The sequence below is a fragment of the Oncorhynchus tshawytscha genome, linkage group LG31 (assembly GCF_018296145.1).
Source record: "Oncorhynchus tshawytscha isolate Ot180627B linkage group LG31, Otsh_v2.0, whole genome shotgun sequence".
In the NCBI taxonomy this organism is placed as follows: Eukaryota; Metazoa; Chordata; class Actinopteri; order Salmoniformes; family Salmonidae; genus Oncorhynchus; species Oncorhynchus tshawytscha.
In genome coordinates, this window is record NC_056459.1 from 11991150 (window position 1) to 12008501 (window position 17352).

At 42.9% G+C, this 17352-nt stretch overlaps 1 protein-coding gene across 5 annotated transcripts in view; it reads left to right on the plus strand.

Moving 5' to 3' along the window:
* Positions 1-17352, plus strand: part of LOC112229706 (A-kinase anchor protein 9) — a 133562-nt gene that overhangs the window by 57134 nt on the left and 59076 nt on the right. For all 5 annotated transcript variants that reach the window (XM_042310054.1, XM_042310056.1, XM_024395693.2 and 2 more), the window contains 3 exons: positions 10995-11055; positions 12122-12454; positions 13087-13365. In XM_042310054.1, the coding sequence (XP_042165988.1) occupies positions 10995-11055; positions 12122-12454; positions 13087-13365 (673 nt within the window). The remainder of the gene's footprint in view (positions 1-10994; positions 11056-12121; positions 12455-13086; positions 13366-17352) is intronic.

The window sequence follows — 17352 nt, forward strand, 5'->3', positions numbered from 1 at the left end:
CACATGGAATAATGTAGTAATAAAGGGTTAAACAAATCAAAACATATTTTATATTTGAGATTCTACGAAGTAGCCACCCTTTGCCTTGATGACAGCTTTGCACACTCTTGGCATTCTCTCAACCATCTTCATGAGGAATGCTTTTCCAACAGTTTACAAGAGTTCCCACATATGCTGAGCATCCCCTAGGTCAGGCTACCGCAGCAAAATAGGCGTGCATGCGGGACAACCCATCCACATTTCCCATTTCCTTCCCTGCTCTGTGTTTTATGTCAAAGTGAAACGGTTGGAGACTCAAAAACCACCTGCATCCAGGTGAGTGGGGCATGGTCACTGAGTAGAGTGAAGTGGCGCACTAGCAGGTAGTATTTCAGGCTTTCTAGACCCCACTTTACTGCCACAGTCTCTTTCTCAAGACTGAGTAGTTGGCCTCCCGTGGTTCCAGCTTTCCCACCCCATCTACCTCTTGGGAGAGCACGTCTCCCAAGCCGACCTCTGACGCATCCGTCTGAACAATGAACTCGTGCTCAAAGTCTGGTACCACCAGCACTGGATTACAGCAGGGAGCCTCCTTTAATGTTCTAAATGATTTATTGGCCTTTTCATCTCATCTTAGCATGTTTGGCCCTCTGGCACTAGTCATGTCGGTGAGTGGGGTGGCCACTATTGCATAACTTGGGATGAACTTCCAGAAGTAACTGGTCTGTAACTGAACCTGCTTCTTATTTGCTGGTTTTGGCCATTTTCTAATTTCCTCGACCTTAAGTTGGGGTTTGATGAACCCTCTTCCCAGATACTCAGTTTCCTCTAACCCCACGACACTTGGCAGGGTTTGCCGTGAGTCCTGCTTTCCTAAGGGCGTCTGGCACTGCCTGTACCCTAGGTAAGTGGGATTCCCAATCTGGGCTGTAGATCCGCCATGTCATCTAAATAGGCTGCGGCGTAAGCTCTGTTCGGTTTTAGGACCTGGTCCGTTGAAAGTTGGCTGGGGCCCCGTGTAAGCCGAATGGCATGACTGTGTATTGAAACAAACCATCAGGGATTGCAAAGGCTGTCTTTATTTGGCTCTGGGAGTCAGATGAGTTTGGCAGTAACCTTTGGCTAGGTGCAGGGTCGTAATGTACAGAACTTGACCAATTTTCTCCAACAGTTTATCTACTCGGGGCTTGGGGTAGGCATCAAACTTGGAGATATCATTTACCTTCCGAAAATCTTTACAAAACTGCAAAGACCCATCGGGCTTCGTGACCATCACAATTGGGCTAGACCACTCACTATGTGACTCTTTGACTACTCCATCTGCCAACATTTTCTATCTCTGGTCTAATCGCGGCTCGTCGAGACTCTGGTACCCAATTTGGCCTCATGCTCATTTTTCTCCCTGGTAGGGAAACAATATCATGAGCCGTAACCTCAATTCGGCCTGGTGTCCCTGAAAACACATCTGTTTTCTAGATCAGGGTCTTTACTTCCTGTACTTGTGCTGGGGACAGAGTAGGTGACACATACACAGCGGCTGCCTCCTGAGTGGGTGTGGGGTACGTGACAATTGGGGTTTTTCTCTCCATGCTTTTAACAGGTTTATGTGATAGATCTGCTCCCGGGGGCTGATGTCCTGGCAGTCAGATCCAATCATTAACTTCTCCTATTCTCTCCAGCACTTCATATTGTCCTTTCTATGTGGCTCGTCGTTTACACTCTACCGTGGGGACCAGCACTAACACCGTATATCTCAAAAATCTCTTCTTCTTATTGGTGTCCTTTTAGTAGTGGTTACTTTGCAGCAATTCTACCAGGAAGGCCTGATTCACGCAGTCTCCCCTGAACAGTTGATTTTGAAATGTGTCTGTTATTTGAACTCTGAAACATTTATTTGGTCTGAAATTTCTGAGGCTGGTAACTCTTAATGGACTTATCCTCTGTAGCACAGGTAACTCTGGGTCTTCCTTTCCTGTGGTGGTCCTCATGAGAGCCAGTTTCATCATAGTGCTTCATGACTTTTGTGACTGCACTTGAGAAACTTTTACATTTCTTGACATTTTCCTGATTGACTGACCTTCAGTTAATGAACTGTCATTTCTCTTTGTTTATTTGAGCTGTTCTTGCTTTAATATGGACTTAGCCATATTTGGTAAAATGCCATCTTCTGTATACCACCCCTACTTTGTTTTGTGACAACTGATTTGGCTTTAAAAAATTCCACAAATTACCTGTAACAAGCCACATCTGTTAATTCCTGGTGACTACCTCATGAAGCTGGTTGAGAGAATGCCAAGAGTGTGCAAAGCTGTCAAGGCAAAGGGTCTCTACTTTGAAGAATCTCAAATATAAAATAGATTTTGATTTGTTTGACCCTTTTTTGGTTACTACATGATTCCTTATGTGTTGTTTCATATATTTAATGTCTTCACTATTATTCTACAATGTTGAAAATAGTAAAAAAAATAAAGAAAAACCCTTAAATAAGTAGGTGTTTCCACATGTTTGACTGGTACTGTACATTTTATTGAAGAAACACCACCGGTGCATAAGTGAGTGATGTTCCATCTCCCTCATCTGTCTGTCTGTGCATGCATAGAAAGAGTGCAGCAGCACTTATCAGATCACTGTGACCTGAAAGCACCAGGCAGTGAACTTCTACAGTTGCCATTCAGGCCCACTTTAATTGCCAAGGTATTAGCCATCTCCTTATTAATTTGAAAGTAAATTTCAGTTTTATTCTCACCCTGTCCTGGATCCATTATTATTAGCATAGCTTTTATCTCCTGATATATTAATTATTATCAGTGTATATAGTAGGGATGTAACATATACTGTAAAGTGATGTACAGTGCATTCGGAAAGTATTCAGACCCCTTGACTTTTTCCACATGTTACATTACAGCCTTATTCTCAATTGTATTAAATTGTTTTTCCCCCCTCATCATTCTGTACACAATAACACAATATATCAACAAAAAAAAAACGGAAATTTCATTTACATAAGTGTTCAGACCCTTTACTGAGTACTTTGTTGAAGCACTTTTGGCAGCGATTACAGCCTCGAGTCGTCTTGGGTATGACACTACAAGCTTGATACATCTGTATTTGGGGAGTTTCTCCCATTCTTCTCTGCAGATCCTTACACTCTGTCAGGTTGGATGGGGAGCATCGCTACACAGCTGTTTTCAGGTGTCTTCAGAGATGTTAGATCGGGTTCAAGTCCGGGTTCTGGCTGGGCCACTCAAGGACATTGAGAGACTTCTCCTAAAGCCACTGCGTTGTCTTGGCTAAGAAGTGCTTATGGTCGTTGTCCTGTTGGAAGGTGAACCTTTGCCCACAGTCTGATGTCCTAAACGCCCTGGAGCAGGATTTCATGAAGGATCACTTTCTACTATGCTCCGTTCATCTTTCCCTCGATCCTGACCAGTCTCCCAGTCCCTGCCACTGAATAACATCCCCACAGCATGATGCTGCCACCACCATGCTTCACCGTAGGGATGGTGCCAGGTTTCCTCCAGACGTGACACTTGGCATTCAGGCCAAGGATTTCAATCTTGGTTTAATTAATTCCTGAATTAAATTGCTTTAGCTGATATGTTGCAGTTTATTTATTGTTAAATGTAGCTCAGTTGGTAGAGCATAGCACTTGCAATGCCAGGTGTCGTCCGTTCCCACGGGGACCAGTTGAAGGGGGTGGAAATGTAAGTCGCATATGCTAAAATGCAGTGGTGGAAAAAGTACCCAATTGTCATGCTTGAATAAAGGTATATATACCTTTTTTTAATAGAAAAAGACTCAAGTAAAAGTGAAAGTCACCCAGTAAAATACCACTTCAGTGAAAGTATTTGTTTTAAAATATACTTAAGTATCAAAAGTGAAAGTAAAAGTATAAATAGTTTCAAATTCCATATATTAGGCAAACCAGACCGCACCATTTTCTTGTTTTTAAAATGTACGGTTGCCAGGGGCACACTCCAACACTGACATTTATTTTTGTTTAGTGAGTTTGCCAGACCATAGGCAATAGGGATGACCACGTGTTCTCTTGATAAGTGCGTGAATTTCACAATTTTCCTGTCCTGCTAAGCATTCAAAATGTAACGAGTACTTTGGGTTGTCAGGGAAAATGTATGGAGTACAGATTCCCCAAAAAACTGTTTAATTGATGTCTAGACACACTACCAACTGTATTAACAAACTACCATACCTTTGTCTGTACATTATGCGTTGAATCTATTCTACCGCGCCCAGAAACCTGCTCCTTTTACTCTCGGTTCCGAACATACTAGACGACCAGTTCTTATAGCCCTTAGCACACTCCTCCTCTGGTGATGTAGAGGTTAATCCAGGCCCTACAGTGCCTTGCTCCACTCCCATTCCCCAGGCCCTCTCATTTGTTGACTTCTGTAACTGTAAAAGCCTTGGTTACATGCATGCAAGGGGGCGGAGTCACAATCTATTGCAGAGAGAGCCTGCAGAGTTCTGTCATACTATCCAGGTCTGTGCCCAAACAATTTGAGCTTCTACTTTTAAAAATCCACCTTTCCAGGAACAAGTCTGTCATTGTTTCTGCTTGCTATAGACCACCTTCTGCCCCCAGCTGTGCCCTGGACACCATATGTGAATTGATTGCCCCCCGTCTATCTTCAGAGCTCGTGCTGATAGGTGACCTAAACTGGGACATGCTTAACACCCCGGCCATTCTATAATCTAAGCTAGATGCCCTCAATCTCACACAAATTATCAATATATTTACCAGGTACAACCCCAAATCCGTAAACACAGGCACCCTCATAGATATCATCCAAACCAACCTGCCCTTCAAATACACCTCTGCTGTCTTCAATCAGGATCTCCGTGATCTCTGCCTCATTGCTTGCATCTGTAATGGGTCTGCTACAGACTTATATCTATCCTACCCTGCCTTTCTAAGGCCTTCGAAAGCCAAGTTAACAAACAGATCACCGACCATTTCGAATCCCACCGTTCCTTCTCTGCTTTGCAATCTGGTTTCCGAGCTGGTGATGGGTGCACCTCAGCCACGCTCAAGGTCCTAAACGATATCAAAACCGCCATCGATAAGAGACGATACTGTGCAGCTGTCTTCATCGACCTGGCCAAGGCTTTCAACTCTGTCAATGACTGCCTCGCCTGCTTCACCAACTACTTGTCAGATAGAGTTCAGTGTGTCAAATCAGAGGGCCTGTTGTCCGGACCTCTGGCAGTCTATGGGGGTGCCACAGGGTTCAATCCTTGGACCGACTCTCTTCTCTTTACACATCAATGATGTCGCTCTTGCTGCTGGTGAGTCTCTGATCCACCTCTACGCAGACGACACCATTCTGTATACTTCTGGCACTTATTTGGACACTGTGTTAACTAACCCCCAGACGAGCATCAATGCCATAAAACTCGTTGCCCGCGTCTGCCTGTCCGTCAAGCATCACTTTTCTGGACGGTTCTTACTTACAATATGTGGACAACTACTTAGGTGTCTGGTTGGACTGTAAACTATCCTTCCAGACTCACATTAAGCCTCTCCAGTCCAAAATGAAATCTAGAATCAGCTTCCTATTCCTTAACAAAGCATCCTTCACTCATGCTGCCAAACATACCCTTGTAAAACTGACTATCCTACTGATCCTAGACTTCGGCGATGTCATTTACAAAATAGCCTCCAACACTCTACTCAAATTGGATGCAGTCTATCACAGTGCCATCCTTTTTGTCACCAAAGCCCCATATACTACCCACCACTGCGACCTGTATGCTCTCGATGGCTGGCCCTCGCTTCATATTCATCGCCAAACCCACTGGCTCCAGGTCATCTATAAGTCTTTGCTAGGTAAAGCCCCGCCTTAGCTCACTGGTCACCATTTCAGCACCCACCCGTAGCATGTGCTTCAGCAGGTATATTTCACTGGTCACCCCCAAAGCCAATTCCACCTTTGGTCGCCTTTCTTATCAGTTTTCTGCTGCCAATGACTGGAACGATTTGCCAAAATCACTGAAGCTGGAGACTCATATCACCCTCACTAGCTTTAAGCACCAGCTGTCAGAGCAGCTCACAGATCACTGCACCTGCACGCACTGCTTTGCTTTTTTTGGCCAGGTCGCAGTTGTAAATGAGAACTTGTTCTTAACTCGTCTACCTGGTTAAATATAGGCAAAATCAAATAAAACCTAAGTAGTACTTCAAAGTATTTTTACTTAAGTACTTTACACCACTGCTAAAATGAAAAAAAAAAAAAAAAATGTATTTAGCCGCTTTGACACGCATCGTCCAAACAGGGCTGAAGGGCAAATGCGATCTAATGCCGAAGTTTCTGTGACATCTTGCCAATGTGCAAACACTCTCCACACGGGTGGAAGTAGCCTAGTGGTTAGCGCGTTGGACTACTAATCGAAAGGTTGCAAGATCGAATCCCTGAGCTGACAAGGTTCAAATCAGTCGTTCGGCCTCTGAACAAGGCAGTTAACCCACTGTTCCTAGGCCGTCATTGAAAATAAGAATTTGTTCTTAACTGACTTGCCTAGGTAAATTAAGGTAAAATAAAATAAAAAAAATTAACACTACATCTCCCCGATTTATCATGTATACATCAGGTAGACGTTGGCAAGATGTATGTGTGCTTTTGGACTTGCATGAATGATTGATATATATATTGAAGTATGCCTTTAGGTCCATATGTAAGTTATGTTAAGACCGCTACAGTAAAGGACTCTTCGTCCTTTCGCTCCATGTCATTTTTTATTTAAAGAAATTTGTGGGGTGGGGCGGTGTTTTGCCCCCTTTTCGTTCTTGTCTCATTGCTGCAACGGGCTCGGGAGGTGAAGGTCGAGTCATGCGTCCCCCGAAACATGACCCGCCAAACCGCGCTTCTTAACACCCGCCTGCTTACACCAGAAGCCAGCCGCACCAATGTGTCGGAGGAAACACTGTTCAACTGACTACCGAGGTCCAACTGACGTCCGGGTCACATTGTTTTGTTGATCATATTACATTCTTTCTACCTTCTGAAAAGACCTCTCCACTTTTATGACAACTGATGCGTCCTCTCCTTCGGCGTTGAACTGCATGTAACTGTTTTGACAGTCATTTATCTACAAGTAATTTTGCATGCCGAACAACGCCAGGTAATACCAGTAGCCTGACCAATGAGATCTGACACATCTGCACTCAACATTCAAATGTTTGTAAAATGGCTTGCGCAATATTAGGTCACTGTAATTTGATAGGTATTATCAAATGCTCTGTTTTAAATTGTGTTTTGCTGAAATAAAGGTAAGCTACCGGAGAGAGAACTCATCTGGCTATACCTGCTGGACGGGGCTTACAATATATTTATATTTTGATCGTTCAGGTTCACCATCAGCAATAGGTTTGGTAGTTTTGCTTTAAACAATCAGTGTACAAAACATTTGGAACTCATTCCTAATATTGAGTTGTACTTTGTTTTGCCCTCAGAACAGCCTCAATTCGTCGGGCATGGACTCTACAAGGTGTCAGAAGTGTTCCACAGGAATGCTGACCACGTTGACACCAATGTTTCCCACAGGTGTTAAGTTGGCTGGATGTCCTTTGGGTGGTGGAACATTCATGATACACACAAACTGTTGAGCGTGAAAAACCCATCAGCGTTGCAGTCTTGACACACTCAAACTGGTGCACCTGGGACCTACTATCATACGCCATTCAGTAGCATTAAAATCTTTGTCTTGCCAATTCACCTTATTAATGTCACACATACACAATCCTTGTCTCAAGGCTTAAAAATCCTTCTTAGACTGGTGTACTCCCTGTCATCTACAATGATTGAAGTGGACTTAACAAGTGACATCAGTAAGGGATCATGGCTTTCACCTGGTCAGTCTGTCATGGAAATAGCATACACTCAGTATATATGGTCATTTTTAGATGTACAGGGTAAAGGTGATGATTTCATAACAAGGACTGCAATCACTTTTGCGAGGCTCACTGCATGGCCTAAGCGAGAGGAGAAGATAAGATAACTCCGTAAAAGCTTCCAAACTGTCAAAACCATTTAATTTTGATATGGAGGGTGAAATCCAGAGTTGTGCTATGTATTCATTGGCTATGTCATAGTTCATTTGTAAAATATAAATATTGATACGTTACTAGCTCAAACAGTTAATCAACAAAAATGACAAGTTGAAATCTCTTGATGTAAGGTCTCCATTTTAGTGGAGCTGTGTGGTTCTGGTACTGGTTCGAAACTGTCATTTTTGCTTCTAAATCAATCTGGTTCCCATGGACACGAGTACATTTTCTGAGCCTGTGTGACATATGATGTGAAATCTGAAACCACTACTATTTAATTTGCTCTTCCTGTCCAACTCCTGGATGAACCCTACGTCACAGCCACTAACAAAGCATATGCCTGCAATTGTTACATTGTAGTGCAGCAGAAGAGAGTGGTTTCATCAGGGTAGTACATTCAGAGATCGATTTATTGCCATTAATCTAAAATAATTCATAGAATTTAAACAAACCCTTTATTTTTGTCATAAACGGACAAGTTTAATTATGAGATGAAAGGAGAGTTCCTAACAAGCTAGAGCTCTGTGAGACGTTCACAGCGATGGGGGCAGACATTTTGATCAAGAGACCTTTAGAAAATATACACATTTTCTCTAACACTAAACATACATATGTATTTTACAGTTATAAAGATGAAATCTTAGTCATTTTATAATTTGATTATGCTATATTTAGAAAGCATCCAAGTCATTTCAAGCCTTATTCATACATTTTTGTTGAATTGGAAATGCATCATAAAATATTTCTTATTTGTACTTGAGCTTGTGTCCTCAAGTGACTACAACTCAGCAATTTATAACTATTTTTACTAGAAAGGTGAGATTTGAACATTTGTTTGAGTATGCAGTATGATAAATAAATACTTTTGGTGACTACGTAGATTACAATTTCTATCACATTTATTTAATCAGAGGATAATGGGGATGTCAGAACCGAAGTGGGGGGACAAAAACATTCCCCCACAGTACATACACCATAGACATACATAATTTACAGACCACAGAAGCACGCTCAGCCGGATCCAGCTCATGAGTTCCATCAGCAGCAGATTTTATATTAGAATGGAAATGAATGTGTTTATGCAACAAATGTTAGTTCATTGAATCGTATTGCATCGAACTGAATCGCATCGATTCGTTCTCTAATCAAACCGACTTGCACCGAATTGTATCGGAGCCTGTGTATCTAGATGCCTATTGTCTTCAAAGGGAAATGTATCAATATTTATATTTTCCAAGTTAGCTATGACATAGCCAATTAATATATAGCACAACTTTGGATTTCACTCAAACTCACAATCAAATGATTTTGACATTTTTATGGAGTGATCTCCTCTACTATATAATTCCCTCCTATAATCCCTATATAATGTTGGCTATATTGAAAATTAAGATCCAGTTACTTATCCTGTTGCAATTTAATTGCATTGAATCAATTTTATTAACGCCTAGAGGGTATGATAAAACCAATAGTTACGCTTCCTGACAGTGGCAAATTAAATTTCTTAGAGTTAACCTTTTATCCTTATGTAAAACATTAGAAGAGTAGTGAAGCAATGATACCTTATATGCCAGCAGCACAGCCCAGCTTATGAAATATTTACGGTGGTGGTTAAAAGCATTAGGCTAGAGTCATGTTAGTCACTAACCCCAAAAAGTAGGGGTTCTCCTGCCCAACAGATCTAGGCAAGGAGCATAAACATCCATCTCCCAATTTGGCCCTCCTCAAGGTGTTTTCATATCAATAGATATTGTTATTTACCCTGTAAATAGTCTGGACAAATAGACTGCTCTCAGTCTCCACGCTTTGGGCATGCAAGTTGACGCATGCTAATTTGGAATATTTTGACTTCCACTGGTTTTTATTTGAGTACAGTATTGCTTACCATCTACTCTAGAGTCCTTTTTCACTATGATCACCCTTAGGGGTGTTGGCAGAAAGCAGATGTTTCTGATTTTCGGGGATACAGTATTTTCAACGTAACTTCATTTTTTCCAGAAAAACAGAAGTGTGGACTACGCTCCCAGCGTCTCTACGCCTGCTGTTAGGTTACACTATGATAAACCATATTCTAATACAGGGATGGGCAACTTTGATGGGGGTGGTGGCCACCAAAAATCTAAACTCATCATGAGGGGGAGCAGTTGCTTTCTGGTCTGCGTACCAACATGCACAACCAAATTTTGAAATTGCGCCTTGTGTATTCTACTATTCTAATTTGCAACAGTAAGTTGAGACCCCAACTGATTTGCTATCCTAAAAAAATATTGATCCAAGGGCCTTTGCGGGGGGATTTTGCCCACGGGCGACCAGTTGCCCAACCCGTTTCTAATCTAATGGGTATAATTAAATTACACTACTGCCCCCTGCTGTTAAATTATATTAATACTTGGAGCCTTTTGGCATCGAAGCCTGAAGGCTTATTTTTTACATGATACATTTCTATCTGAATAACCCTCATATTACTACTAATCGTGTGTCAGTTTTATACATTGCATTCCTATCTGCAAAGTTTAAAACATTGCAGCCCACTGAACATGCCCTATGATGACGTTGATTGATAGAATGGTGCCAGTTAGCTAATCCCAAAGGATCATTTGGGTGGAGCAGTTCCCTGTACATTTCACACACTGGGTGGTTGGAAATGAACTGAACTTAGATCAGACCATGAATTCCATCCTTTAAAAAAGGCAGATGTTGAAAGATAATACTAGTTGATTCACTAGTAGGCTATTCACTATAGCGGAGGTTTGTTTACCCTTTACCTTTCACTGTCTTTGGCCTTTATATTGAATTCTGCTGTAGCAAACTTTCTTTGACCACATTGTGAAGTTGTTATCGCTACCTATTGGTGCTGAATTTCATAAGTGAAGGTGTCTTTTTTTTTTTTTAAATGTGCTTGCTTTTAAGACTACTAATTTCTTACATTTTGAACTGACTTGTCTTTCAGCCTGTCCAGTGCTGCCCAGCTTGGCTTGCGGACAGAGGAAGAGGATGCAAAGGAACTAAAGGTTTGCACACTCCATCTCACTATCCAAATCTTCCCCATTTACACACCACCTCCCCTCGATCTGAGCCCAAATGCTGATTTGAATTAAGACACTCCATTAGCCGTCACTGCGAGCAAAGGATGAGGAGGAGAGATGGATGGAGGGGGATGGGGGAGAATGCAGCCTTTGGCTAAAACCTGCCCCAGATCCCTGGGTGGTTGCTGCAGTGAGAGGCCACATTCAAATGGATTTTTATCTGAGGGGAAGTTTCAGAGTCGAGGTGCCAGTTATGTAAATGGTTAGCGTAGCGTGGATGCTAGCGTTGGCAATATAGTACTACGGTACGCCAGTCTACGGCTGCATGATTCTATCCGCGTGAGTGACCCGGTTCATTTCAGTCAAGCCTCCCGCTCACTATCACTGCACCACTCGCTTGTTCTCTACCTCCCATGCTCTCCAGTCTAGCAGCGTGAGACGCTGTCTCGCACATCCGAGGAGAAAGCATGAGAAGAGAGCAGCTGAGAGATTGAGGGAGAAAGAAAATACAGAAAGAAAGGGTGAGAAATGGAGAGGTGTCCGGTGAGGGAAGGAAAGATGGGGAACACAAGTATGTGGAGGGAAAGGACGAGAAAAAGAGGGGGAGGGAGATTGATGGAGCAACGAGAGCAACCAACACCAGGCGCCATTATAGCACAATAACGAGTCACTGAGTGAAAGACAGAAAGAGAGAAAAAGCAAAGACTTACTATTGTAGCTGGACATACTGGTGCTCTATCCGAACTGAAACTCTGCTCTATAGGATGTCTGACATCTATTTATCAGTGTGTGTCAATCAGCCTTGGAAGCATAGGAAGTATAATTGGTGCATTCATCTCTAGCTGGTGGCTGAGGCGTAAGGGGAAAGTGAGGGGGCACACTCTGAAAAGCCTCTGGATCTTTCCCTCTATTTTCTCATCTGGCTTTTGCTCAATCCCTGTTTCTCTCTCCTATTTTTCTTTCCATACACGTTTCTCTCCGGCGCATTGATTTTTGTCTGTGTCCATCCTTTTCCTGTCCTTTTCCCTGTCCATTCCTCCCCCTCATCTAGCTGGTGGAGGAGGAGGCGTTGTTGGTGGGCCTGGGTGCGGAGCTACGCGGGCCGGCAAAGTCTATGAGCCTGACGGCACAGCTGCAGGCGCTGAGGGGAGCGCTCTACCACAAGTACCTCCAGGAGGTGGCCGCGCTGAAGGAGCAACACTGTGCCGAGCTCACCAGACTCAGAGAAGAGAGGGAGCTGGAAAAGAGAGAGAAGGGGAGGGAGGAGGTGTGGTCACAGGTGAAGCAGGATCCAGAGGGCATCAACGGGGGTGTCCGCTCTATCGAAGGGCCCAGCGAGGAGGAGAGGAGACACCAGGAGAGGGTGGAGGAAGAGATAGCTAAGGTAAGAAGTTGATTGTCAAACAGGCAATATTGAACGGGGACAATTATTAAAACCCGCAAAAAATAGTTATTGAAGGCTACAGACAAACTTAAATGTTGCTTTCATGTACTAACAACAGCTCAATCATACAGTGTCTGGTTAAATATGTGTAGGTATGCAATTCAGATTTTCTACATAGTTTAAGTCGATTTCATGATGACAAATATTTTAGTTTTCTGAACAAGGTCCTACTGTATTGGGTTATACTTTGAAGAGTATAACCCAATACAATTTTCTTCTTGTAGAATGACATAAACGACTAACAAGCATGAAAACAAATCTTGGAGAATTTTGGAGAGTGCAGACATTTGGCCATTAATTTAATGAGTAGCCTTTGTATGTTTAAAGCACTAACTATATCCTAGGGCACAGTGAATCCTGTGAGCATCTAAAAATAACACACACACAGTAGTCTGCTGCACCAAAAGTTTTTTGTTACGAATATGCTCTTTTAGCATTTATTTGTGGGTAGCAGTGCTTTAAGTACTATCTAGATTGAATTGCCTTTCAAATTTAGTTTTAAATCTACTTTTTATTGAACCTTTTTCTTTCACTTAACGAAATGTATGATGCCTCATACGCATCTCTCCTAGGTCATAGTTCAGATGTCAGTGGAGTTTGCCCAGCAGAGAGAATTAGCCCGAATCTCCAAGAGCGCCCGCGAGACAACCTCGGCCATGCAGACCCAATCTGAGGAGGAAGAGGAGCAGCAGACCCCCAGGAGCTCACTCGCCAAGGGGATCTCTCCGGAGGCGGTGCAGAGGACGTTCGTGGAGGATAAAGAGAGGCTGGAGAGAGAGCTGGAAGAGAGGACTGCGGAGCTCCGTAGGATTGAAGGGCAGCTTTGGCACGGAGGTCCTGGATCTGAGCAGGTTAGCAATGGGGCTTTCCAGATAGCGCTTTCATGAGTGAGTTTGATTTCCACAGCAGAATGTCTTGGATGGAGGCAGTTGATACCAGACTTTGCTTAGTATTAGGGGTTACGACATCTAGGTTGGCATTAGGTGTAAGGTTGCACTAGCTTAGTACGTCAAGTTAAACTTTAATTGTCACATGCGCCAAATACAACCGGTAGACCTTACCGTGAAATGCTTACTTACAAGCCCTTAACCAACAACGCAGTTCAAGAAAAAGTTAACAAAATATTTAACAAATAAACTAAACTCAAATAATAAAAAGTAGCACAATAAATTAACGAGGCTATATACAGGTGGTACCAGTACAACGACAATGTGCGGGTCTACAGGTTAATCGAGGTAATTTGTACATGTAGGTAGGGGTAAAGGGACTATGCATAGATAATAAACAGCGAGTAGCAGCAGTGCATGACCAGAACATGTGTCCCTCAGTCACTGGACTCTAGTGACATCTCATACACTTGGGGTCAACATTTGGGTCTATTTTTGCCAATCTGTCATTTGAGTAATGGAGACGGTGCAAAACCTTAAACTGATTAAGCCATTTGAGTGATGTGTATATTAGAGGTTGACCGATTAATTAGGGCCGATTTCAAGTTTTCATAACAGTCGGAAATCGGTATTTTTTGGGGTGCCGATTTGCCTTTTCTTTTTTTTTTACACCTTTATTTAATCTTTATTTAACTAAGAAAGTCCATTAAGATTACATTCTTATTTTCAATGATGGCCTAGGAACAGTGGGGTAACTGCCTTGTTCAGGGGCAGAATGACAGATTTTCACCTTGTCAGCTCGGGGAATCCAATTTTGCAACCTTACAGTTAACTAGTCCAACACAATAACGACCTGCCTCTCTCTCGTTGCACTGCACAAGGAGACTGCCTGTTACGCGAATGCAGTAAGCCAAGCTAAGTTGCTAGCTAGCATTAAACTTATCTTATAAAAAACAATCAATCATAATCACTAGTTAACTACACATGGTTGATGATATTACTAGATATTATCTAGCGTGTCCTGCGTTGCATATAATCTGATTTAGCATACAAGCATACTAGTATCTAAGTATTTGACTGAGCGGTGGTAGGCAGAAGCAGGCACGTAAACATTCATTCAAACAGCACTTTCTTTGCGTTTTGCCAGCAGCTCTTCGTTGTGCGTCAAGCATTGCGCAGTTTATGACATCAAGCCTATCAACTCCCGAGATGAGGCTGATGTAACCGAAGTGAAATGGCTAGCTAGTTAGCGCGCGCTAATAGAGTTTCGAACGTCACTCGCTCTGAGCCTTCTAGTAGTTGTTCCCCTTGCTCTGCATGGGTAACGCTGCTTCGATGGTGGCTGTTGTCGTTGTGTTGCTGGTTCGAGCCGAGCGAGGAGACGGAAGCTATACTGTTACACTGGCAATATTAAAGTGCCTATAAGAACATCCAATAGTCAAAGGTTAATGAAATACAAATGGTATAGAGGGAAATAGTCCTATAATTCCTATAATAACTACAACCTTAAACTTCTTACCTGGGAATATTGAAGACTCATGTTAAAAGGAACCACCAGCTTTCATATCTTCTGAGCAAGGAACCGAAACATTAGCTTTCTTACATAGCACATATCGCACTTTTACTTTCTTCTCCAACACTTTGTTTTTGCAGTATTTAAACCAAATTGAACATGTTTCATTATTTACTTGAGGCTAAATTTATTTTATTTATGTATTATATTAAGTTAAAATAAGTGTTCATTCAGTATTGTTGTAATTGTCATTATTACAAATGAATAAATACAAAATTGGCAGATTTAATTGGTATCGGCTTTTTTGGTCCTCCAATAATCGCTATCGGTATCGGCGTTGAAAAATCATAATCGGTCGACCTCTAGTGTAGATACACTTTGTTGCCATATATCATTGGGTAGCTCGCCACCTATGTCTTGCTCCCATGCAGATTTTGTATTTGCAAAGGAAGGTGGATTAATGTTCTGTATTATGTCATATAATCTGGAGATTGTGCCCTTCAGATAAGGGTTAAGATCTAAGCACCACTCGACTGGACACTTAGTTGGCTCGAGTGGAAATGAAGGGAATTGTTTTGGGGCAAAGCTGCGAGTTTGCAGGTATCTAAAAAAGTGTGTATTGGGAATGTTATGGTCAACCCTCAGAGTATCGAATGAGATGAATGTGTTATCAACAAATGGGTCACAGAAAAACACCAGACCGTTCCTATGCCAGAACTGGAATGCCGTGTCACTCTGTTGGGAAGAGATTATTAGATGTTAATGGAGAGACACCGCTTGCTTGTTTAAGGCTAAAGTGACTTTGGAATTGGGACCAGATTTTAAGGGAGTGCTTAACAATGGGGTTTAAAACATGGGTGCCAAGGTTCATGAGCATTAGGGAGCACAGGCGTGAGACCGGAGACTGTAACTCCATGATAGCCCAAGTTGGGCCATCCTTGTTTTCAAATGTAGAAACCCAATAAACACATTTAGATATATTTGCTGACCAGTAGTAGTGTAAAAAAAAAGTATCCTATTAAGGCATGGAAAGAGACTGGCTAGCCTTAGGTTTATGTCGTCTGTCCTCCTGTGGATGTAGGTGCGAGACAATGTATTCTTTGTCCTTGGTTGGGTCTAGGAATGTCTTCTGCTTGCGGCAGAGTGTAGTGATCTTCAGTACAGCTGGTAAAGAATGCCAAACTTGGTGTCTAGACAGCGGTGTAGGAACCCCTTCACCTCGTTTAAGGCTGACCTCTTCTTCATGACTGTCGCCATGTAGTCTGGGTAAATGCTAATATTCTGGCTGTCGTGGGTGATGGGAGCCGCTCACGCTGCCTTACGGAAGACATCCTCCTTCTCCTAAAGGTAGTGGGATTTAACTACTATGGGAGGCTCCCGATTCTTTGGTGCGGATTATATGCTTCAGTGCGCATGGTTAAGTGTGGGGGCGTAATCAAGGCATAGGATTTCCTGTAGCAGTTTAGCTATCGATTGGGTTGGCCGCATTCCGCCTTTGGTCTAGAGTCCCTCTCTCAAGCTGAAAATGCGACCGTTCCCCCGGCGCTGTCTGTACTCGAGGTCCTCAACCTTGGAAGGGAGTTTGATGACATCTGTTGATAGCCGGTTGACTTGCTCTTCCAGTGTCACCACTTTGTCGGAGTAAACATTTGAACCATCTTCCAGGCTATTCAGACGGGTGTCTTGTCTCGCCAAGTCTTCGTTAACGGAGTCAATCTTTGTTGATCTCGGTGGCAATAATAGCTATTTGTGCGGATAGGTCAGTGGATCGTGACTCCACCTTAGCCAGCACAGTCTGTTTAATGATAGCCGCCATTACCATGGCTAGGTCGGGGGGGATCAGAGTCCTTGTCAGGTGATCCCGAGGCTTCAGCAGAGGCCTGCTCCTTTGTGGCCCGTAGCCGTTGTTGTCAAGTTTTTACGATTAAAAGGCAAAACATTTCAGGGAAAAAAGACAGATTAGTGAATTGGGTTCAATTCCAAATTAAATGTTACAAAATTAACACGGTGTTGGTCAAGTATTAATAGTAAATTGTTGGCCCTGGATCGGAGCACCAAGAAAAAGCATCTTCACATGTTGCTGCTCACCAGCGCCCCCCGTCATCAGCAAACTTAATGATGGTATTGGAGTCGTGTTTTGCTACGCAGTCGTGGGTGAACAGGGAGTACAGGAGGGGACTAAGCACACATCCCTGAGGGTCCCCAGTGTTGATGATCAGCGTGGCAGACGTGTTGTTGCCTACCCATACCACCTGGGGACGGCCCGTCAGGAAGTCCAGGATCCAGTTGCAGAGGGAAGTGTTTAGTCCCATGGTCCTTAGCTTTTTGATGACATTTGTGGGCACTATAGTGTTGAACGCTGAGCTGTAGTCAATGAACAGCATTCTCACAGGTGTTCCTTTTGTCCAGGTGGGAAAGGGCAATGTGGAGTGCGATTT